General features: G+C 35.8%; 1 protein-coding gene across 1 annotated transcript in view; it reads left to right on the top strand.

Moving 5' to 3' along the window:
- The window catches only part of LOC106711275 (nuclear factor 1 X-type), a 38360-nt gene extending 14777 nt beyond the window's left edge, over positions 1-23583 (top strand). Inside the window, exons 2-14 of the mRNA XM_045683657.1 lie at positions 12674-12829; positions 13408-13599; positions 16508-16715; positions 17443-17514; positions 19122-19217; positions 19562-19720; positions 20809-20913; positions 21564-21682; positions 22041-22149; positions 22404-22594; positions 23067-23182; positions 23276-23364; positions 23441-23583. Coding sequence (XP_045539613.1) covers positions 12674-12829; positions 13408-13599; positions 16508-16715; positions 17443-17514; positions 19122-19217; positions 19562-19720; positions 20809-20913; positions 21564-21682; positions 22041-22149; positions 22404-22594; positions 23067-23182; positions 23276-23364; positions 23441-23562 — 1734 coding nt within the window. The 3' untranslated portion in view covers positions 23563-23583. The remainder of the gene's footprint in view (positions 1-12673; positions 12830-13407; positions 13600-16507; positions 16716-17442; positions 17515-19121; positions 19218-19561; positions 19721-20808; positions 20914-21563; positions 21683-22040; positions 22150-22403; positions 22595-23066; positions 23183-23275; positions 23365-23440) is intronic.
- Positions 23584-26216: the final 2633 nt, after the last annotated feature.

Consider the following 26216-nt stretch of genomic DNA (forward strand, 5'->3'; position numbering starts at 1 on the left):
GCGATATTGATGGCGAGCACGCCGGCCTGCAATTTCGGTTAGCGCATCTGCCGCCGGACACGCGCGCGTATAATATACGATTAGTTTTCCGATCGCCCGCCCTCCTGCGCCGCCCGAGCGCCGCACGCCACGCTTCTAGTAGATTCCCTGCTCCCTGCTGCCTCGTCCCTGAAGGTGCGTTGCGGGGACACGACAAAAATAACTCGACACGCGGCCGCTTGTCTGATTTTTGCCTTCGGCCGGTCGCCGCTCGCCGTACGAGTCCGGCAACCTGCCAGCGCTACGTCACACCTCTATTACCTCATAAACACTAAACTTTCTGAAAGGACTTTAAAATTAGCAAGGACGCCGAGTTGGGACGCCGCAGCTCGGTATTTCTGTGCGACACCAGCGCCCCGATAATTACGCAAGCCCGCATCAAAGATGGCCGCCGGATCGTGGCGGCAAAAGACGCGGGAGAGGAGAGATGAGCTGTCACGGGATATTTATGAAATTCGAACTAAAATAGATTCAGTAGTGGCTTCGGCCGAGTCACCTTGACGAGGCGTGCGTTATATAATTTACGAAGCGTGCGAATCGATCGCGCGTACGCAAAATTTTGATTTCGAAAATGTCAAAAATTCGACGCAATCGATGACGTATCGAGAAGTGACGCGGGCCCCGTGCTGCCACTCCTCCGTTCGACTAATAAATTTATTGTTTGGCATGTAAACGGATGCGTTCGAGCCAAGAAATTACAGCGTTCGGTAAAAAAAATATTGAATGAACCGGCGGAATGATGGCGCATGTAATCGGGAGCGCCGCGCAGCCTTGCCAAACACTATCGTGTTTATAGTTCAACAGTTGCACTATTTTTTTCATTATGGCATGTTTACTCACACCTAGTCCTCTACGCCACTAATGTCGACTATCTACTCCGGCACTATACGGGGCTCTCGAGATTCTTTTATCAAAATTTTAATTACTTCTTGCCGTCCTAACGACGTCGGACTATTAAAACGCGGTACTTCAGTGTAGACGTGACTTTTGTCTCTTTTTCTTATTCCATTTCGTTTTGATTTATCCGATTTTACACACAGCGAAGCTCTTTCGGATGTTTTCTATGTAATTTGGTATTCCGAGTGTGCATTACGGATGGCCTAGCATTTCAAGTGTTTTCTCTGGGTGTGATTTATGCGATGAATTAATGATCAGTCTTTATTTAGAATGTATTGTGCGTTTGGCGCCGACTCTTTAATAGTAAATCACATTTTCCTCTATATCTATTCCATGTAATCCGAATATGAAACATGCATAATATACTTCGCAGTCTCCATGGTACATAATAGTAATGGTGTCAGTTGTCATGGCTTGCAAATCATTTGCGGTCAATATTGTCGTAGGGTAGTCAATACCATATTTAGCGGTTTACATATTAGGCCAATACTCAAACATACGGAGCCAATATCTTACACTTAAGCTTGCGACAACAGGGGACTAAGTTATACCGGGATTAGGGATGTTGGTAGTTGTAATCCCGGTGTATCCCGGGACAACACCGGGATGTATTTGCATACAATTGTCGTTAACCGTCATCGCGTAGGTTCTAGACGTAGACGTCTTAGCGAGGAGATTTCGGAGTTAGACCGCATGTGAATAATTTTCGACGATTTCGGTCCTCCGGGGCCGGGTTTGCGGGATTAGGTACGACGTGTCGAGACTACGGGAATTACGTTTGCTAGCAAGTTACACGACCGTTGTTCCTTTAGGTTTTATAATTGTTGTTTATTAACAAAGATTAAGTAAAATATTTATATTATAAATTAGAGATTTAATAATGAGTTTGTTAAATAATTTTTTCATAACATTTCTGCAATTTACTTACTATTTATTGTTATCATATTATGTATAATTTAAAATTTCACACCTCAATCTAATACTCCTTGAAATAATATGCTGAGTGTTAACTAAAACTTTAATATTAAACAATATGTTTCACGTCATTCAATCAATACGCGGCAGTCAGCGTTCGTCAAAGTTTTTGATGTGGGTCAAAAGAAAAGCGTATGAGAAAAGTCTGAGACGTGTCGGGAAATTATTAACGCCAAGATACTTTGCTACTTTCACATTCGTGCTGTTGTTGATATGAAAGATTTTACGCCCGTGACCTAAAAAGGAGACGTTACCAATTGATATATTGTTTATTTATAAATCACCCTTGTAGTTATTACGATTGTTATAACATCTTTTAATCATCAACCTTATCCCTATGGAGGGTCGGCACAGTATGAACTACTCCTCCATACATCTCTATCAGCCGTCATATCTGAATTTACCACCTTCTTACGCATATCCTCTTTCACACAATCCATCCATACTTTCTTTGGTCTTCCTCTATAGCCATCCACATTCAATCTCATTACTTTTTCGTTTATATGAGAATCATTCCTCCGCCTAAAATGTCCAAACCACGCTAACCTTCTCCTCCTCAATTTCTCGATAACTGGCGCTACTGCATAAAATATAACAGAGTTTAAAATTTTGCAGTTATAAATTGTGCGTTGATGTTGATGTTTTTGTTATTTTTTATAATGACATTTCTAAGCCTATTTTTCTTCTACCTTAAGTATCTATTGAAAGTTTACGCGTCTTGTTTTTAGGTCAGATCTGCTTTTATTACGTTAATCTTTTCAATTTAATTATTTATTCAGCATCGTTCTCCCTTCCAAGTTTTGTATCTATATTCTATATAAATGTGACACATTTATATCTTTGAAATCGATGTTCAATCATTTTGATTACGTAACCTATATACATATTTATGGTCGCTAATTATCTAGTGAAACACTTACATAAAAGGCCGCTGCCTCTCATTACGAGGTGCTTCCCCGGCGGTGGCGCGCACCCGATTGCTTCGTTAATTCTAATATTACCACATTCTGTTGAGTGCTCTCTGTGTTGCCAGCACAGATTGTTCAAACTTAATAAACATTAAAGCTACGATTGTCACCTTGTCGATCGGTAATACATTATTATTGTTATTAATAATTGAAGTTGTGTTATTTTTTTAATGTAAGCCTTCATAGAGGGTGTAGTTGTAATAAAAAGTGCATAATATAGTAGTCAAAAGGTGCTTTTTTATAATACTTAGAAAAAAACTTGTTACAGGTTATAAATTTCTAGTAATTTTTAAGTTTATAGGATTTGGAAACTATAAGAGAGGTTATGAAACCTTCAATTTTGAATCAAGAATACTGGCGGAATAACAGCAGCAGCTGGTGAACGAATAAAAAAGAAATAAAATGGAATACAGATTTTAAATTTGGAATATAAATAGTTTGTAACGAACGCTAGGTGGCGGTAGGCGTGGGCAGCGCGCGGTCGTCGCGGGACCGATAATGTTAATTAGTCGATTCAATTGAACGCGCTCTGCTCATATGTGTGAAACTGGTGTCAATAGCGGAACGTAACTGTAACTGGGTTTCGACTGCGGCGATACTTGTATTAATACATATTGTTGTCTCTGTCTTGTGAAAGAATATTAAAGGGATAAGAATATTAATATGACACTATGTAATAATACAATTGCAACGTTAGTCCAATACTGACTTACGTTCGAGGAATTTTGAAGACTTACGTTCTTAAAAATTCCAGGTGTAAAGACTGACAAATTTCAACAAATTCGCGACAAAGGTTTTTTTGAAAATCCTATTCTGTAAATTTATTTAGTATTTAGTACTTTACAGAATATAGTAAAATTAAGTACATTGTTGTATTGAGATACTTGAACTTACTGATGAAAAAGTTTGTTAGTTCACGTTTTTTTAATCATATTTTAATAATTGTTACTATGTCCTTTGAACCTTAACTATATCTTACATCTTTATTTTTTAATTGCATTCTCAATTAACTTTACTCTCATGTTCATTTTAAACGTTCCATTTTTGAATACATGTTTGACGTTTCACAGAGGTTGCATATCACCAATATAACCTCTTTACATACTAGCAGTGTGGATTAAAAAAGTATAAATTGCATTAATACAATGATTTGTAGGCGGAGAGTTGGGCGGGCAATACAAATATTGAATGCGTACGCCGGCACGCCCCGCCTCCGAGCCTACGAGTACGTTGCACATCGTTAAATTATATGCATTGTTGTACAAAAGACCGGTCGGCTGATAGTCGAGGTACAATACCTTTGAACAATTGTAAGAATCTAACCAAAGCATACGTATTTAACTGAATTTACACTAGTATAATTCTAGGTTAGGTACCTAGTTAAATCTTTTAAGTTATTATTTTATAGCGATAGACAGATAAGGATATAGCCGCGAATGTTTGGAAAATAACTAGAATTAAATCGGCTTACTTCTCTTTTAGGAAGTCTCGTAGTAACCTGAGATCTTGCACAAGTGCTGAAAAAAGCGCACCCCACTCAGTTTTACGGCAATGCGTCTGAACATGCAGATGAATCAACTCTTAACATTAGGCAACGTGACCCTCTATTTACTTTTGTGCCCTCTTACATCATAAAGGTATATGGTCTACTAAAATTTACAATCAGCGCTATATTATCAACATCAACACATCTCCAGTGAAGAATATATATCAAACTAGCTGTCGTCCGCGACTCCGTCCGCGCGGAATTGAAAAAAAAAACTTAATAAGTACCCTATGTATTCTTTCACACTATGTTTTACATGTGTACCAAATTTCATCAAGATCAGTTCAGCGGTTCCGGAGATACCTTCAAACAAACATCCATCCAAACATACGCATTTATAATATTAGTAAGATTTGTGGGCAGAAAGAACCGTTATTATAGTAAGTAGGCGTAGAACTCATCAGATGTGCGTCGCACGTCACTTAAATAAAGATATCAACTTTATTATGACTTTATAAATAAAGATTACGTCACTACAAAGCTCTCAGGATTTAAATCAATCAAAGAAAAGAGGGCAAGAAGTTGATGAACCCTCAGAGGATCTGCGAGGTAAAACTCTTGAGTTGCGTAATTCTGACGCACCACTGAACAATACTAGCAATTACAATGCAAGCTTAATTAACATAACATTTATTATACAACTGTACGTCAAAGGCTCGCTGCAATCCTGTGCCATTGTGGAAGAAAGAAAAAAAAGTTGTCGCGCGTGATTAGAATTTTATACGCGTATTTGCAAATAATTGTGCGTCGGTGCATCGGCCTCGGCTCACCTTGCACGGTGTACACGGAATATCAAATAAGTGCATCACTAACGCGATTTTGATTTGATCCGTGTTTATAGTGGTCTTTGACGGTTGCGGATCTAAGCGACTCCATTGCATATTGTTCGAAATAATTAAAAATAAAATCAGTTAGATTTTATGTATAATGCGACAAACCTATCTGGCTCGGAAAGTGCTGTTATCGGGTTATTTCAGACAGAATGTAGAGAAAATCTATTTGGGCATAGAAAATTAAATACAATACAAGACAAGATAGCTACAGTCTGACAATGATATTGTGGCACTATTTTGACATCGACAAGGGGGCGCTAGTGGGCTATTATAGATTAGTTTCACTTATAAACAGGTCTGAGAAATTCGCATGATTAGTAATTTAAGTTTTCTACAGACCAGAAAAAATAAAAAACACGGTTGATATAAAATGTACATTTAAATCCACTTCCTCGTTCTACTAGATGAAATCGTAAACGTTTTTCATTTAACTGTACGGATGTTCGGACATTTAAACGGTAACCTTGAAGTTCAGTGGTCCGATTGACCGAGTGCCAAGCAAAATATTAGCTCGTCAGTTATCGGGTTAGCCGGACTTGCTCTAAAGTTATGAATCACAAACTTTGACGGCGCATAGATAATACAATACTATTCTATGGAAATTAATTTGTGTAAACTATAACTAAGGATAAGAATCTTTCAGAAAATTTTATCCATCTATGTGTGCTGTACGGTTTCTTTTTAAAATTTGAGCTAACACAGTCGACGAACTTACAAAATATACGGTAACCTTTTTTTTGAAATAGCGCAGTAACGATGGATTATTTTGCATAAATCACAATTTTGTAAGATTTAAGTTCAGTACTAACGGGATAGCAATTCATTTATACGTCTCAGGACGAGAATGAAATAGTAAAATTATTTATTACCGATTGTTTATGTCGACTTGTGTCAAAGGAGAGAGAAAATTGTGCTAGAATCATTAGCGAGCGTTTGGTAGGCCAGATAGAATCCCATAATCTCTGCCTATGTTAGTTCTCACGCCAAATAACTATATTTCCTATACAGGTAGATTGTTCAAATATTATTATTAATCTTCCCAAGTTTTATACAAGTTTAATTTAAGTTAGCATCGCTTAGTCTTCGCATTGTTTCTTGCTTAATATAAGTTGGGAATGTGAGCTCTGTGTATATATTGCTGGAATACCAACAAACTTGTAGGAATAATGTCCGAAGCTTTGCTCCCGGATGTCTTCGGGACTTTATGCCTGATGAATGCGGCTCTCCGCGCGAAAGCTTGCACGTACCTAACTCTACGTCTGTGGGAATTCTAATAAACCTTGATGCCTTTTAATACGATGTTGGCTTTAACAAAGTGTTTAGGTAAGCATTTATCGTATTGACTTGGCCTAATTCTATTTATTTTAACTTTAGTTTTTTTTTAATTTCTTATAGTTTATAATAGTTTATATAGTGTTATGAAGCGAAGTTTTGAATACGGGAAATTTTGGATTTTACTTCCTTTGTGATATTGAAAAAATATGTTAGTGGTAGCAACATAACATACTACCTAGTTTCTATATTATTCAGCTTTTTATCGCATTTAAATTATCTGTCTAGACTTTGTACAGTCTAATATTAAATTATTTAATTATTTCAGTCTAAATAATACCTTTTGACGTTTGTCGCCTGTTACCTAAATACTTATCCATTTTTTATTTATAACCAGGATATAAGAAGGTACTGACTAACCGAGTTGACATTAAAAAAGGTCCGAAAACTTTAATTTTATAGCTTTACAGTTCTGAATATATAAAATTCTTAAACCGTATAAAACCGTGATTCGAATCACGTTTACCGCCTTGCCGTTTAAAAATATATACGATATGAAGCGATGGTTGAAATAATATCGAATGTTGCATTAACATTGGAAGTTTGAATGAAACCACTCGCTACTGGAGCTCTTTACTGGAAGGTCGGTCGCAGTGCACGTGAGGCGGAGCCATAGTTACAGCGGAGCGGATTAGTACAAGCGATTGATAAACGCAAGAGTATACTGATACGTTTGATAGTAGACTATAACGTAAAATACTTATGTGAGTAAAAGTAAACAGTCTAACATCAAGTTGGTTCTATTGTATTGTAGTTAAAATTCTTGTAGGCGTTTAATTAAAAACAATTTATACGTTTGAGTCATTATTATTATGATTATTTAAACCTACTACGTTAACCTTCATGTAACTTAATCACTATTATTATTTCCATAGCAAATTTACGAAATACAAAATCGCTCGCATTCCGACCGCAACCTTAGTTCTTGAAACTATTTTCTATTTCTGCACAAACAGTTCAGCTGCTACTGGTCTTCAACTTGTTGGTAATGTGATATAAATATTCAATGCTCAAGCTGTACACCACCTCATCACTTTACCATCTCTCTAAATACGATAGCTTATTACACATTAAGCAGCAAAAAATAATTGTATGTCACTACAAATTAGCTTTGTAAAATTTTTAAATACCTATAAATTATGACGACTTTTTAAATTTGTCGGATTATAGTGGATACATACACACTCAGAAGTAAAACAAAATTATTAATAGTTTTCTTTTACCTTGTTCTACGGTACTTCAAAAATAGTTTAATTGCACAAGATTTCGTATTGTTCATTGATAATTGATTCCCTTTGTTTTTGAGGGTAGGATGCAATTTGTATTGAGGCCGTTTCGTTTACGATCAGTTTATCGTAAACCGAAATAGAGCGGAGCTATCAAAAAGGTGTAAGCTTTTAGGTGTTAGTGTTATGTACGCCTATGTATGTAGACGTTAAAGCAATGCATCAGACTGGATTTAAATTTATGTTTAGTTTATAATGTCTGATTTTAGAAAATCAGAAATGTCAAACACTATTTAGTACGATTTTGGGTTTAGTCGGTTCGGTCCATTGTCAAGTTCTGACTCATTTGCGATGTAATAAGGTTATTGTTTTATTATCTCTGTACATTCTGGTATTTTTATATCATTTTTAGTAGTAACTTATATTTCTTCTTATAACGGAACACGGGATGTACTCGTACTTTGGAGCGCAAACAACTTTGCAAAATTGTTTTGGAATTAAAATTCCGATTGCGCGCACGCATATTTTATACCTAAATGCATTTAATCCATGCGGTTTTCGTTTCGCATTCAGTTTACAACGATGGGATTTATTGTGGAATTACGTGCGTTGTCCGCTAAACGCACGCGGCCAGAGCTTCGGCGGTTGCGCGCCAAAACGGCGCGTGGCAAGATGGCGGCGTACGTCAATTTTTTTTTAATGGCGATATTCCGCGCGCACCTTGTTTTTGGCCGTACTCCTGCGTGACGTGGCAACCCAGTTAGATCCGCCAGCCGATGCCACGGCCGACGGGCATCCCCGATGAACCCGCGCCAATATCTATAAAATAAATTCGACCGACGGTATAAAGACGCTAAAAATGTGTAATAATGAAGGAATCATCTACGCAACTGGATTTGCCGCCAAAAAATTTTCAGGGTGAACGCTCTCCAGCGCTTTGGCAATGTTTTCTTGGATGTTATCCTAATAGTTTGATTCGATAGAGGAAATCTAGTTCCGATACAGTTTTGTTTGTAAACAAAGTATCATCGGTTCTTTTGGCATTTGACTTCATAAAACTAGTGTTTTAAACGAACAGAATCTAAAAAAAACATTTGCGTAAGAAGTAGAAATATTTCAGTGTAGTTATAGATTTTTCTTTTAAGAAAAGTTTTTGACCGGATGTTTGGTTAGTTATTTGATTGAGAAGAAAGGCAAAGTAAGGATCTGGGATCTAAACTGGAACTGGAACTAAGGATCGTAAAATAATTTTGAAAATCGGTTTAGTAGTTTCTGGGGTTTCAAGAAGAAACAATCACATACCTCTTCTTTCTATCATATTAGTATGAATCAACATAGACGAGGTAATCAAAGTGAAAATATTCCGATAGTCTGTGATATCGCAATCTCCTAGCAGATTGCGACGAACCAGCGCCTTTGCCAACAATCCAACAACAGCTTTTGTTGTTCTTATTTACGACAAATATTTCCACCTTATCTTATCATATCATCGCATACATTTGTGACATCTATATTTTGTTTTCGCCCGCTTTTCAATTTTCAAATTGGCTTCAAAATTAAGTTCAATTTAAAATTGCCCTTGAGTGGCAATTTTAAATTAGAATAAAATAGAATAAAATAAAATCCTGTAAGTCAGGTACAAAAATTAAATATATGTCAAAACATAAGTTATCCTATGAATCGGCGATATTGGTTTTAATTGAAGCTTTAATCATATTCTGAAAGAACACTTAGGCTACCTATTATGTTTTTTTTAATTCCGCGCGAACGGAGTTACGAGCGACCGCTAGTTACCCATATAAAATTCTACGTAGTTAATGATTTTCATACATTTTCGCGCATTGATAATTTGCACAGACTTGCTCACTGAATAAGTCTATTCAGTAATATGAGCGGTTGTCGGATCTGCCAGGAATTACCACGTGCGCGGAGGTCCTGCCAAGTGGGCACCCTGGCAACTTTGGCAAGCCCTGTGACTACCAGGTGGTTCCCTCGCAACTTTGGCAGGAGTCACCCGCGTCTGCGAAAGCCGCCAACTACAATGTTATGACTGGTTCATTGTTTACACTCGGGGGAAACTGTTAGCACGGCTAATTTTCGTGTATGTTGATTGTGGAATTTTCATTCAGATCACTTTTATGTTTAGACATTAAACATCTGCGAACCTTGGATGTTGTATATCAGTTTGTTGGACTAATGTTTTGTTTTAAGCCACGTTTTGTTTCTTGTGTGCTTTTGTTGTAATAAATACAAATATTAGAGTGGAAATTTACAACAATTTTGTATGCTCTTTCGTTAATTTTTCGCGTATATCTAAGTCTGCTCCGTTCTGACCTCCTGTAGCTACTTTCGAGTCTTTCTATTCGGAATTTTCCCTGAAGTGTCAAAAAGTAACCTCATTTTCCAACGATAGTTATCAACGATGGTTGCGTTTTTATTCTGCCGGAGTCCATCAAAATGTAGATAATAGAATTCGTGTTTGAGTTAATCGTGCCGTGAGAAAGTCCGTATCCCGGAGGCGAGGTGGCTCCGGGAACTAATTAGTATTGCTTCAGTAACCGCGTGCCGCCGGCCATAATAACACAACTACAGACGATATTTCTCTATTGCTCATGTCATATGAATTGTGAATTAATTTTGTTATATTATGACACAATCCTTTATAATGAAATATACCATCGAAATTTTGAATATGTATGACATTTTCAAAACTAAAATATGTGCTCGAAACATACAAGTTTGAACTTGAATTTCAGTCACATATAGTCTATGTGTTCTTCCAGACTTCTATATCCATGCCAAATTTCATCTAGATCCATTGAGCCGTACTGGAGATACCTTCTAACAAACATTCATTCAAAACATTCACATTTATAATATTAGTAAGATTGTATTATAGCCTTGAATCCTAAAGTAGGTGGCTCTGTATTTCGACTGACATTTTAACATCATATGAAGTTATAGTCATACTTATTATCATCCTATTTTCTACTTTTGACTAATGGTCAAAAGTTGAAAGAAGTGAAGAGAGGTTAGTAATCAATTCAGATCATGTAACACTAATAGGTCAGGTATTGCCATATAAGAGGTCAGTTGTGCTAAACAAAAACAATTGCAGATTCCACCTCGCAGTAGGGGCCCGCAATAAATCACAAATGCGTTAGCATACATTACGTTATGATTCAGTCGGCATAACAATACAGTATTTGTCCGGCGCGTACGCATTGAATACACGATTGCATACGATTTACGAACATGACACATGTCAATGTAAGATTTAAGGAGAAAGGTATAAAGCACGGGATTACACTTTACGTTGCGCATGTTTGCGGTTTTCATCATTGATTTAAATTCAACATATCTTCGGATTGAGTGCCGGTAGCTCAGGCGTTAAGCACTTGACTTGTAATCTACAGGTCCTGAATTTGAAGCCCGCCATGTACCAATGAGTTTATCGATTTTCGATTTACATATGTACATTTTTGTTACATCCGACTTTCTTACTGTAAAGGAAAACATCGTGACCAAAGATTACTTGTGGAGTAAACCAACCTGCATTAGACCTATGACTATGGCCTACTCATCCCAATCTGAGGGTAGGCTTTGAGCCCCTTACTGGGGACGTATAGTGAGCTGATGATGTCCTCGGATTAAATTAGACTACCCGATGACAGTATGTCAACATTATTGAGTATTTTTTTGGAGAACTCCTAATTGAAATACCTGGACACTTACAAAGATATTTTCAAGGCTATTGTGGATAGGACGTTAAAAGCTTGCTTATAAGAATTAATACAAAGTTATTGATATAGTAAATAAAACTATTTTTATTGTATGAAAGGATAATAGTGCATCAAATGATGTGTGTATTATGTACTCAATGTATGACAGAATTTTCTAAAGGTACGTCTTCCTGCTTATGGTAGACGGAATGAATTCGCGTAAAAACCAATGCATTACTCATTGTTCTTTGAATATTATGCAAATGAGAGTTAAAATATTACCGTTAAAATAAGGTGGCTTATCAGAACGGGGTCTTAACCACGTATACATCAATAATTTATCCTCTTTTTATACTTTCTTTACATGGCTCAGGATTATGTATGGTAATTTTTTCAAAAACTATACTTGACATGAAGAGATTTAAAATTGCATAATTATAAAAGAAAATTTAAAGACTAACTAACGCAGAATTTGAATTTTCAATGGACGAAAATATAGTTTTCCGATTTTAACACTGTAAATATAAATGTAAATTTAACCTTAGTTTGGATATAAAAGGTGTAAAAATCGATGATTCTAGATTGAATACTTTAACGAATGGATATAGATTAGGCAGGATCCAAGCTAGGATAGATTTAATCAGAATAGGAAGGAAACAAAAAAAAGTAGACGGGGTTGTCAAGATCGGTTAGTATCTTGTTAGAAGGATGAGAAAAGAGTTTTGAGGGCCCTTCTTTCCGTAAGCTTTCCCTTTGTGTAACCCAGTAACATGAAGTGCATGTGATATTGTTGATATTACTGATACGGATCACTTTATGAAAGTTCTACCTTCAAGTTGTTATTTCTTAATTGTAAAATTAAATGTTAAAGATTTTAACTTCATTAAATAAAAATAAGTTTTTTTGGATAATGGTCCTTCGATTATAGTTTGTTAAATTTAATAATCAAATTAATAATTCTCATTATTAAATATTAGAAAAGGTAATTTTTATAGATTAAAATTGTATAGATAAAGTAAAAAAAAGATAAAATTCAAATAGAAATGACATTTGAATTTGGGCACTATCTTGGGCGCCAGGTACAAAGTATATATGTACTTAGTTAAAGCTTGTTTGATTGTTTGAATGTTCACAGGACGAGTTCCATCCGTTCATAGAGGCACTAATGCCTTTTGTAAAGTCCTTTTCGTACACGTGGTTCAATTTACAAGCGGCAAAAAGGAAATATTACAAGAAACACGAGAAGCGGATGAGTCTCGAGGAGGAGCGGCATACAAAATACGAATTACAGGTAGATATTTTTTTTTATAGCACAAGGTGGCAAACGAGCAAACGGTCACCTGGATTCGCCTAATAAGAAAAGGGTGGGAAGGGAAAGAGGACTAAAATTAGATTTCAATAGTTATTAGTTGTAAGGGCTCGATTTCTGCAACTCCACGACTGGCGTGTATTTTGCGTGTGAGCAGAAACCAGATTCATTAAAGCCAGCTAATTCTGCAATATTAATTAAAATTTCAATAGCTAACGATTGAATGAAAGTAAAAATTGCAGAATTGAATAATTACACAACATATCTAATCCTATTTATCTAGAAAGATCTATTAACCTTATTATTATTGAGCAAAACATTAAACTCAAAATATGACCAAAGTACGGATAAATTCACATTCGAAATCTGTGTATTTAAGTAAATCTAAATACAGATAAATTATAAAATTAAACAAAACCAAGTGATATCTATAAATATACTTCACTTTATAATTGTTCTACAAAGTAGTTACGCTTCCAACATTTTTCTTTTTTGTCAAGATAATGCCAGATGTCAATTATTTTGTACCAACTTTTTGAATTACCTTCATACAATTTCAGAACGAGAAAGCAGAAGTGAAACAGAAATGGGCGTCACGTTTACTGGGAAAGTTAAGGAAAGACATAACACAGGACTGCCGGGAGGACTTCGTATTGAGTATAACAGGGAAGAGACCGGCGGTATGTGTGCTGTCTAACCCGGATCAGAAAGGAAAGATGAGAAGGATAGATTGTCTAAGACAAGCGGATAAGGTAAAAAGATCTTTATGTAATGTACGATTAAAGATTTAAAAAAAAATTAAACATAGTAAGTCATGCTAAAATAAGGCGATTTATAAATATTTTTTAATACTTCTGAATTTCAATGACGTAGAGTTTTGTTTCGACTTTTAAATGTAGGTACTCTACTTTTTTCGAAAAGAAGTCAAACATAACTACTTTGGTTTTCACGCCGTTTTTAAGCATCAAATATTGGAAATAGTAGGTTTTTGTTTTTGTCTTCTATGAAAAAAATGTTTTTCAAAACAAGTATCGTATGTTAGTATGTGTGTAGTTTTTTTTTTTAAATATAAATTAGATTGTTGAATGGATAGGATTGCTCTTTACTGCTAGTCTAATAACAACACACAGATATAGTACAATATAACCTATATTTCTGAATGCAATAAAATTCTACTAAAATTTGATTTACATCTTTTACATGGCCACTGCAATCCAATCTATTTCTAGTCGACCATTTTTTTGTAGATAAGCGTAACGACCGAGCACTAGGATCGTATTGTGACATAAAATATTGTATAGTCTATAATAAACTATGGCCAAATATCGCGCTGTACAATATTTTACTGCCGCGATTCCCGGGAGAGTTCTATGTCACCAGCTAATAATGAAAGCAGCCAGTTTATAAAAAGTCTAAGTCAGTATCAAATTCATTAACAAATTGACGTGTTATAATTTCGAAAATTGTAATGGTGTCATTTTATTGATGCTCAAGCACACGCTAGTGTTATTCTTTACTATCTGACACAGAAAATCACAGCCCACGTAGTGTCTCTTTTACAATCTTTCTAAATGACATACCTCATTTTGTGAATGAATTCGTTCTAAAGGGATATCTGAGCCGACGAGAGAGGCGCTACTATCGCGGTTAGTTTTGCCAGAAAAATATGTAAAACCTACATGGACATAGAAAATGGCTTAAAAGAAAAAAACATAATTGGGCTGCAGTACGAAAAGAAACATGTTACACTTTTTTGACATTGACAGGGGGCTTGTGAGCTATCAAAATTTAGTTTAACTCATGCCCACCGGGTCAGATAAGTCAGTCTATATCGACGCTGGAAAGCGTAAACGCTGTAACCCCGAAAGTATGAACTTTACTGGAAAGCCAAAAAATCATAACTCGTGAGCTGATACGCCTATAAGTATGCGGTATTTAGCAATGTGGTTGTTTGTGCTAACCTATAATAAAATCATTATCGTTTGATAATGGTTCAAATTATTAACGTGTGAAAAACATATTCGCGATTAAAAGGGTTACAGCGTTTATGCTTTCCAGCGTCGATATATTTGTCGAGTGTATGATTTTGCGTGACAAATTACAAAAGGACGGAGTACATGATTTGCCGGTGACATATATGACCTTGGAAGGCGGGTATAGTTTGAGAATGACTTGTGCATTACCGCCCTCGATTGGGGAGAAACTTTGTCCGATGTATTAATATTTGTCAGAATATATAAATCCTAAGTATATGATCGATTGGTATAAGATTTTGGTTTACTTGTATTTCTGTATATATTGAGGCATGAAATAACTTTCTATAATATTAACGGTCACAGTTAGATTCGTTTAACGGTTACTTTTTTATATCATAGGGCGGCAAACGAGCTGCCATTTTAATTCGCCGAAATAACGAAGCGAGCGCTGCCTAAAAACATCCGCAATTTCAGATGCGTTGCCTACCTAATCGACGGTGGAGGGGACGCATATAAAGATAATGCATTCCCTCCTCCGTCAAAACCAATTCCTAAAGAAAGGAAAAAAGGACTAAGATTAGGGCTCCATACTCTACTTAAACATAGTGTAGTGTAGTTTATTGAATTAAATCTTCGAAGTCTGTATATCAGTGTTTTAAAATTTGATAATTATTATCTAAATAATTAATTCATATTATATTTTGTAGTGTTAATATTAACCTAGCTAGAATGTATAATTCTTTCTTAAATTAAATACATCTGGGAATGACCTCGTATGTCATACTGATCTAAATAAACGGTAGCGAAAGTTTAAAGTTTAAAACAGTTAAATTTTTATCCCCAACTGTACAATATCAATAGCTAATGAAGTAAAGTTTTATATTAGTTTATTATGTAATCTAAATAAAAGAAAGTCGTGTTAGTTAATTCAAGAACAGCTCAACTGATTACGTTGAAGGTAGCTTAGAATCAGGAGACGGACTTAGGGTACTTTTTATAAACCGTTTTCTTTTTTTTTTTTAATTCCGAAACGAGTTTCGAACAAAAGCTAGTTGTATAAAAACGAAACGTTAACACGTTCTATGTCATGATTTTTACGACAGTAAACTTACCAGGCGAGGTGCTACTGAATCTTGGTACTGAACATATTTTTAAGTTCATTTATCAATGTCATGTTATATGTTGAATATAAATTAACAAATGAAAGATGTCAAGGAAAAACTGTCAGTAGTTAGTGAGGGAATGTTTATTAATTTTCTGAAAATGTTCGTAACAAAGTTAACGATGCTATAGAAATAGATGATAAATATAAATACCAGAAGTCATTATTTCAATGTCTATTTTAAAAATAATTTAGACATACTAAAAACTAAAATAAGTTAAAGTTTAGTAAATCATAATTATTATGTTTAGTTTTTTAATATGCGATTTGTCTTTGATGATTTGACAAGAGAAAACTTGAAAATTAAACGATTTATACACATTTTTTTATAGCCGTTTGAAAATTAAAAATAAATTTCTAGACATGTTTTAAAATTAAAATTGATTTCTAGATTCCAATTTAAGCTACAACTGTATATTTTGCAAATAACTAACCCAATTAGTTAGACTAGTTGATAAAGCCTTTATCCATATAAAGAGTATTCGAGCATATAAAAACCAAAAAAAATTCTCTAATTTCCAGGTGTGGCGATTAGACCTTGTAATGGTGATACTATTCAAAGCGATACCGTTGGAGAGTACAGACGGTGAGCGGTTGGAAAAGCACCCGGAGTGCACGCAGCCCGGCCTATGTGTCAATCCGTACCACATTAATGTCTCCGTGCGCGAACTGGACCTCTACCTCGCTAACTTCATCAACAGCTATGGTAATGGGAGCGACGGTCTGCCAGGTCTATCGCTCACTTATAATACGCTTTTGGATTGATAGGGAGCTAATGTTAACTAATACTAACTAATTTTAACTAATCAACAGCCTACCCTTTTGTCTACGAAAGGATTTTTTTTTAATTTCCCGAGACGCTATTGTAAACTAAATAAAAATGCTAAAGTTACGTATATTGTGACTATTCGTTTTTATTTAGTTTTTTAATGTTAACTAATTCCAAGGAATATTAGTTAATGCTAAGTAAAGTAATGTTATTTTTAATTAGTTTATTCTGATTGTGATCGAGGCGTGAAATTAAACTAAATATGTAAACTAATATATAAACGGTAAAGATGACTGAAGATGTACTTTAGTCTTAAATTAACATTGGCTCCCTAACGTATTTTGCTTCTTTAAATTCGAAATCACGTTACATTTTGTAGGTTGCACTTTTTGTAAATAATAATTTTTGTTTCTTGAAACCTTTATCCGTTTAATTTCATGTGACTATGACGATATTATAATTATTTAAAATTTATGATTTGCTAAAGGACTAAAAAAGATTTATAAACATAATTTAGTTTAAATCTTTCACTATTATATTTTTTAATACCTTAAGGTGTAATTTCATTAACGTCATTTAGATGATCTTGTTACTTAATTAAGTTGAGTTTCCACTGCCTTAAAAACCAGTATAAAAACAATTGGAATTAGTATTTCTAAACAGTATAGGTAACTCGATGTGTTTTCAGATATCCTAAGCGGTTCTCTGTCGCCTCACCCTCCTAGGGACAAAGAGAACGAACACGACGCTAAAAGTAAAGGTAACCGCGTCACCCGGCCCGTATCCGTGTCGTGACGTGTCGTCATGGACACGTGACTTGTCGTGACGTGTCCGTGACGTGCTCGTGTCGATGTTGTGTCGTTCTCGTAGTACGCGTCTGGCTAAGAATGATGGTGTCAAATTTATAAATTTTTGTAACTGAGATGATACAAGTTCGGGTTTTTAATTTATTCAATATTATATAGAAATGAGTAAATTCAAGGCTAAAACTTCATATCTTTGTTATAAATATTAATGCCGCTGCAAGTGGAAAAATCAAGGCCAAATGATAAAGCGGGCTTAGAATACTCAAGAAATGTAGAAAGAAAAAAAAAAACAAAGTTATGTAAGATGGAATCGATATCCTATTTTTAGGGCCTAATTTAATTATATTAATAACTTATTAGTTTAGCTAAAATGTATTTTTTGATTAATCATTTTTAGCCATAATTGACGCTGCAGCGAGAATTTTTTGATTGGTTTTTGCACAAAAAGATGTCGTGATTTTCACATTTAGTTTCAAATTTGCATTTATTGAAAAAAAAATCTATGATTTTTATCTAATCCCAGCATTGGTTGCACTCACCTTTCATTGCTTTTGTTGTAAAGAAGAGTTTCTTGGATTAGTTTTTAGTAGTCGGTGTTCCTTCTCTTTTACTCTTTTTATCTTCTTAAATGTCAATGCTCTTCTCAATTCTTCTTTTAATTAGAAATTAGAATGTAAAGATTGTTTTATTAAAATTTAATAAATATTAGAAGAGCTTTGAAATTTATAACTTTTTTAATGTTAGGTTAGTTTTCTTGGACTAATTTAATGTTCCTTAGCTTTATGTGATTCTGTCGGTGTGATTTTTAGTAGATTTTAATGAATTGGTGTTTAGATTTGAAATTATTAATGTGTTTCCCTATTGTAGATTTAGACCAAATTTCCACTTAGCGATTAGCCGTGCGATTAATGCGGGTTGCAACATTTTGCATAGAACCGTGTGCTCTATTTCCACTGGAGTAGCCTCGCTATACCAAGTGCTATGTAAAAGTCGCGCGGTTAAGGGCTAAGTGGAAATAGTCCCTTATGATTTTAGTTGAGTTTTGGGAATAGTTAAAGTTCTTTATATCATTGAAATTATTACACTTTTGTTAAGAAATTTACTGTGGCCATTTGACCCTTGTTCGTCAATATAAATTTAATTCGAGATCTGATTATTTTTTTATCGTTAAACTCAAGTTATTTTTACATATTTGGTGAGAGAATCTATGATCTTTAAATTTAAAGGTTTGTAGTTTTTCCTTAATTCTAATTTGAACGATTTATATTTGGTCGTTCAAATTTTATTCGTGTTCAATGTGATTGTTGTTAGTTGCATTCAGACTAATTTAAATTTTCAATATTTGCTTGTTTTAAACTATTTTCAATTCACCGATCAATTTTGAATTTGGACATTTTGTAATCCGATAAATTAGGAATACCTAAGCCTTAATAGCATAGCTTTATATTAAAGAGAAATAACAAGTAAATATTGAATAAACTATAGCTGTTGTGACCCCCACCTCCATAGTTTTTTTACCGAGACGACGTCCCCGTGTATAATGCGAAGTGATGGGTTGCAGGCTATACCCACAATCCATACAACGGTGTCATTTGCAACGATATTATTCTAGCAACCGGTGTCTTCTCATCGAAGGAACTATGGAAGTTGAGTAAAGGTATGTTTGATTCTATTAACATGTTTTTCTTGATATTTATGAACTGACATTTGTGACAGCAAGAAATTTTAAACTGGTCCTCTTCCCTTCTCCACCATTTTCAAATAAGGAAAAGTTGGGAAAGGAAAGTCGATTTGGCTGGTGAGGGAATGTCCAGAAAAGGGTAATGGTAATTTTCTGAACATTCTAACCTATGTTGGAACGCATCAATGATATTATTTCTCACTTTTGTTGTAACCATAACCTTCTAGAATATTTGTAATAATTTTGGTTTTCCTTAAAGTTCTAACCTTATAAAGCGTAACATTATACTTGATATAGAAGGATCAGGTAAATAATTTCAGCTTCGATCCTACAAGAGACTGGTTCGGAGTCGCCCGGCGGGTCGGGCATCAAGCTAGAGTCTGGCTACTACTGCGGCTACGGCAGTCCTGCACCGCCCGCCTTCGAGCCTCCCGCAGAGCGGGCAACCCCATCCACTATGCTGGTCGGGCAATGCTTCAGTAAGTTTCACGTAAAGTTTTACTCAGCTTTTTTCCCTTTTTTCCCATGAAGATAGAAAAGGATAGCAAGTCGTTTTTCCTATATCTTACTAATATTATAAATGTTTAGATAGATGGATGGATGTTTGTTTAAAGGTATCTCCGGAACGGCTCAACGTATCTTCAAGAAATTTGGCATAGATGTGCTAAGTTTTTTTTTAATTCCGTTCGGACGGATTCGCGAACGACGGCTAGTAATAAATAAGTAAGGTTATGAACAAAATATGAAACGTTATTCAATTGTCTTATACTGCAATATGAATAAAGTGTCAGAGAAATCCACGTAAAATATTTTCTTTATAAATTTGAATTATTACTTACCAATTATCTCTTGCAAAGGAATCCAGGAATCGATAATATCCATGAACGTTCCATTGATTAAAAAAGTTAATAAAAAACATTTAAAAAGTGTCAAAATCTAAATAAGGACAGTGAAACACCATCGGCGATTGTCGCATCGCGTATGGTGGCGAGGCAACGCGGAATACTAATGTGGCTTTTGTTTTATTCAGTTTAATACATCATTAATATGTCATTGACTTGTTGCGAATGATTAATTAACAATTATTTTGTTAATGGTACAGTCTCGTGACTAAATGCTTTACTTCTTATCGATTAAAAATCTAATATATAAAATTCTCGTGTCACAGTTTTCGTTCCCGTACTCCTCCGAAACGGCTTGACCGATTCTCATGAAATTTTGTGAGCATATTCAGTAGGTCTGAGAATCGCCCAACATCAATTTTTCATTTTTTTTTTAATTGCGCGCGGACGGAGTCGCGGGCGACAGCTAGTTCGTTTATAATATTGTACTGTCTTATGCAAGAATAAGCTCATTTAAAAACATGTAAAATAACAAAACACAGAAGCAAAAAACAATTATTTTTAGCAACATAATAATTTCACTGTTCGTATATGTCAAATGACAAGAAAGGACTGAATGTATGACTATCGTATTATAACTATTTGTAGGAATTTGAATTCTATTGCCTTGATTGTAAGTTTCATTTAAGTTTAAAGTTAAAATTTCTACTTTTTTTGTTGTGTAGGCATCCCTCACAGCTCTGCGGCGCTGAGCACGCAGTCGCCGCTTGTGCCCTCCAATGCCATCTTCTACCAACACGCCCCACCGCCCACAGACACGCATCCCACTGGTATGTGTCACCGTACAATGTATTACGGCAATATGTATTTCAACCACAGATAATACTAAATTTCACATTAAGCATAATTGAGTAATACTCTTATCAAATATCGTGACGGCCCAAGGTCGCCTCCAAGGTCCTAGGTCCAAGGTTGCCTCCAAGTTCCTAGGTCCAAGGTTGCCTCCAAGTTCCTAGGTCCAAGATCACCACCAAGGTCATAGGTCCAAGGTTGCCTCCGAGTTCCTAGGTCCAAGGTTGCCTCCAAGGTCCTAGGTCGCCTCCAGAAGTGCCCTCCCCCCCGCACCCTACTACGCCGCGTTACACATTAAATTGTGTTATGCGCAGACTCCCGCGAAGTTAAGAGCTGCCAAGATATCTGAAAATATTTAACTGAATGAATCATATCTACACGTTCCCAAATACTAAATAATTTATAAAGGGTAAAAGTTAAATTGTAAACTGACTTAATTGCGGACCTAAGTTACGAAATTTAAAATTTATTAAAGTTACGGTAACACATTTAGTGCCTGACTCGCCTTGGAAGGTCACTTTCATACGAAAAAATCGTGGTCACGTAGGACGTGTTAGATCGATTTTTATATGTTCGAAATAACTCCTGTAATGCTAGTTATTACTCATAACACCTAAAATGATTCCAGCGTCAGAGCTGTCAAGTCAGCATTCAAGTGGGAAGTACGAGGGCGCGCCGCAGGACTCCTTGGGCGACTTCGTGACCTTCGTGTGTCAGGAGCCGCCCACTGATGTGCAGCAGATACAGGTAATGTTAACCACCGAGTAGGAGTCAGGAAATATTTCTACGCGAAAGCCCAACAATTATACATTTCTAACTGTCTAAAGCAGGAGTCAGTAAATACAGAATGTTACTGCTCGAAGGACCTGCAATCCCTGGTTTACGTTATGCCAGTACAATAGGACAGGAGCGCTCGAAATCAGCGCTGGAATACTAACTTAATGTAAACACTTACTGGCGCAAGTGAACCCATACAGGCCAGTGATACTATACTACTGTAATGTAAACGAGGTATAACTTTCCCAAGCAGGAGTCAATAAGTTTTTTGAGTTACTGCTCGAAGGACTAAAAACTCAACAACCAGAAGTTATGTTTTACTTTTCAGGTTCACGGTCTGTCGCGGAGTCCAAAGCCGGCTTACTTTACCAACTCAATGCTGCCCCCGCCTCCTCTACCGCCAATGGCCAGGCCTGTCGCTATCATCAGGTCAACAGGTATGTACGAGATCACAAGAGCCATTAGCTTCTAGTCGCAGTCTTCAATGCGTTCAACTGGTACACTTAGCGCCGCAGTCAGTCCTTGAAATAAATAATTCCTTAGTCTATTTTTCATATCAAATCTCCACTAAAAGACTTAATGACAATCTACTTTGAGTGCGGAACTCCTTAGATGGTCATAAAGTTGAGGATGATTTGGTGCTATAGAGTGTGCTCTTGTTTTTAATGAGTCGGTTGTGTGTCACATGTAGCGAGCGAGTCAGGCGGTGTGGGCGTGGGCGGTGTGGGAGGCGTGGGCGTGGGCGTGGGCGGCGGGGGCAGCTCGCCCGCGTCTCCCGAGGGCCGGTCGCCGGGAGCCTCACCGCGCCGCCGCTCGCCGCACTACCGCGACTGTCATCCCACTCTGACACACTTCAATCACTTCCACGCGCAGCCGCAACAGGTAATCTTCTTCTTATATCGCCATCTTCTTTCGAAGGTCTTAAGGTCGAAGGAAGGCAACTTGTACCCTTGACACCGCGGCTTTGAAAAGCGAACTGGTACTCTTTCCAAAACCACTGGCGTAGGTTCTTAAGCCAAGATGTTCATCTTCGACCTACACTTCGCTTTCCTGTGATCTTCCCTTGTACGATGAGCTGCAGCAGTCAGTATTTTGTGTTCCTCATTATGTGGTTTAGGTACTCCAGATTTTTTTTCTTTATTGTAAATACCACTTCCACCTTTTTCTTCGTGCGCCTTAGCACGGTCACATTTTTAACTTTGTCTCTTCAGGATACCTACTAGGTAATCTTCTATTTAGGCTATTTTCCACTGGTAGTACCTCTTGCATGGTTTTACTAATTTTGAAGATAATGGTGTCATTTCTCAGTCTGATTGTGACGTATTAGTTTTTTTATCTAGTATATTGTATGCAGGTGTTCAGTTACGGCGGGCTGGGCGGCGGCGCGGTGCTGGCGGGTGGGGGCGGCGGCTCCCCCCCCGGCGGGCTCGGCCTCTACGCGCCGCGCCCGCCGCCACGCGCACCTCCTAGGTACGTACTTCGTTAACTTTGACCAACTAAATAATGTCTTGTATTTTCTTGTACGTTGGTGTATATTATAAATATTTAAATGTAATATTTCAGGTGGAATGCTCCATTCCCTACATTAGAAGAAGAGTTCAATATAATGACGGCGCCCGGTGGACCCGATCACGTCGTGCTTTTGGACGATGGTAAGCTCTTTGGTGTGATCTCTACTGGAACTATTCTAGTTGTCAATGGTGTAATAAAATTTGTTTTTTTTATCAGAGCGTTTCTTCCAATCCAACGTGATAAGTGCGGAAGGTAACGCGATGGACACGAGCTCGGGCGTGTGTCCTGCAGGCGAGGGTGAGGAGCTGGCGCCCGACAAGCCGCTGCGCTCGCCGTGATGCCCGCCGCCGCGGTGGACGCCCGCGCCGCCGCCGCACTGGCGCCCCGTCGGCCTCGCGCACCGCACCGCGTGACCGCACCAACTACACCCCGCCACTCACTGACACCTCACAGCCCGCCACTCACAACTGACAGCTGACAGCTGACAGCCCGCCATTTTTTTTTCTTAAATGGAACAAAAGCTATGATACTTTACAGCCAGTATAACAGGCTATAATTATTTTTTTAATTGCTGCTATATATCTTTACAGCCAGTATGGCTTTTTTTTTTTTGGAAATGTAATGCACTGTTTCTTTGCAGCCAAGTTTTTATGTAAAAGTTATCGTTTAAGATACTGGTTGAAAATAATTTAAGAAACGGTTATTAGTTATCGTTTTATAATTTATGTGTTTAATTTTAAAATTGTTTTTCTTTGTTGTGGAAATATTTTTCGATGGATTATTATAAACAATTACGTTTAGTAGTAATTTAAATAGTTGATCTCTTTAACAAACATGTAGTTGTATGAAAACGTTACATGATTAACTTTTTTTTTAAACCCACAACAAACTTTAAACGGTTGGTCTTAATTTTAAAGTTATTTTTTTATTACATTATAATTAAAAAGTGCGGCGGACATTTAATGCGGGCGCGAGTGTAAATATAATTGTACATACGTGTAAACAAAACAAAACCGCGGCAAAGATTATAGTTGAAATAAATTAAAAAATTACGTACGGAGTTAATTATCTGTGGTCCTGTCGTCAATTTGACATTGCGAGAAAAAAATAACGAAACAGCGCCATCTCTTGTATTAACACCACACTTATGCGATTTTCGTTCATTAATCTTTAAGGTGGCAACGTAATGTAAATTATAAAGCTACAAGAAATTACATGACATTATAATATTCTAATATTTTTATAGAATAATAAAAATATGATCAAAGCCTTCCAGTAATTTAGTGAAGTATTAATGAAAGGTTCGGCTTATGAATAATTTTTTTTTGCTAACCTATAAGGCAATCAAGGGAGCGGGTAGTTAACAAAATGCTTCCAATAGCGTCAAAAGGTTCGATTGACGAAAGTGTGATATTATAATTTGTTTTTTTGTTTCATTGTTGTGTGTTTTGTATTGACAATTAAATAGGTAATAAGCTTGTTAGTTTACGAAGGAAAAAAAATAATTTATTAAAACGAATATATAAGAAAGACGAGCCTTGCTTAAGATTAGTTTAGTTGTATACTTAGTAGCCATGATTATGTCATATTTATTCTTGATCTAAGTTGCATTGATACAATTTAACATACAAACTTATATATTTTTGAATTCTAGTCTGATTACATAATCTTGATACTTTCCTCTCACAACAACTTTAATTTAAAATATCAAAAACTATAAATCACTGTAGAATTAACTTTATTCAAATTAGAAACAAAATAGTGACCATTATATATAACACTATATTTCTTTGTAAAATTATTAATGAATGGAAAGAAAATATTCAAATTTAATGATTTTTTAATTGACATTGACAACGAAGTCAACTTGAGAGCAAGAATAAATTGACAAATGTAGTTCGACAACGGTCGAGGGACATTCAATAGGTGCCTTTCATATAAAAAATAACTTATAATAAATTAATGTAATAGGGACTTGTAAATTGTAGTAGTTCTTTTAAAATCCATCCGCTCGTATTGTGTATAACTCATTATCGATTTCGTATTAAGTACATTTTAGTCAATTAATAAACTATATTCGGTCTGCCATCTTTGAATTTGCGACAGTTCGAAGTTTGAATTTTTCATTGCAAGTTTTGCCGCCATTTTACATTGTATTTAGATTAGTGATTTCGTTTAAAACATGCAATAATTATTTTGTTTTCGTTCGCGATCCCGTGGCCATATGAGAAAAGCTAGTCATTAGAGTTACAATGTAAATTTAATGTTACTTAAAAGTTTAAAAAAATATTTACAATTACTAATTAACCCCCATTTAATTAGTAAGGGGATGAAACTAAAAAAAATGTGGCCAAATTACACTTAATAAAAATCTAAATATATATACACAATTTTTAATAGAATTAGATTATATAAATACGGTACGATTAAGTTGACATTTTGTAGTTAAACTGTTCAGTGACATCTGACAGTGACGTAACCGATCAGTTCGGAAATTAAAGAAAATAAAAAGTGACAATAAAAAGTCCCTAAAGGTTACCATAGACAACATTTTAAATTTAAATTTTACATTGTCACGTTTGTTAAACGATCACCGTTTATTTAACGCAGGCTTTTCACTAATAACGGACGTTAATTATTTGAAAAGGTTTTCAATTAATTTTTCACGACCCATTTAATTTTGTAGAACATTCGAATAAGAGGTTATAGAGTAATAGGAAAGTAGGCAACGTAGCAATAAACGACAAGCAATAAATATAATTAAAAAATAGTATATTTAAAAGGCTTTTGTAAAGCTAGTGATTGGTACTGAAGTAGTTGACCATATATTCGTAACAATTAACTCGCAGAATATTTTTTCTATATTAAAATATGGACGGGAATAACGAGATTGTATAAAGTAAAATCGATTTGAATTAGGGAAGCCATTTGGTACAATTATAACATAGCTATTTCACAAAACAAAACTATAGATATATTGTTATTACAGCTA

This window comes from Papilio machaon, chromosome 23 (assembly GCF_912999745.1).
Source record: "Papilio machaon chromosome 23, ilPapMach1.1, whole genome shotgun sequence".
NCBI lineage: Eukaryota > Metazoa > Arthropoda > Insecta > Lepidoptera > Papilionidae > Papilio > Papilio machaon.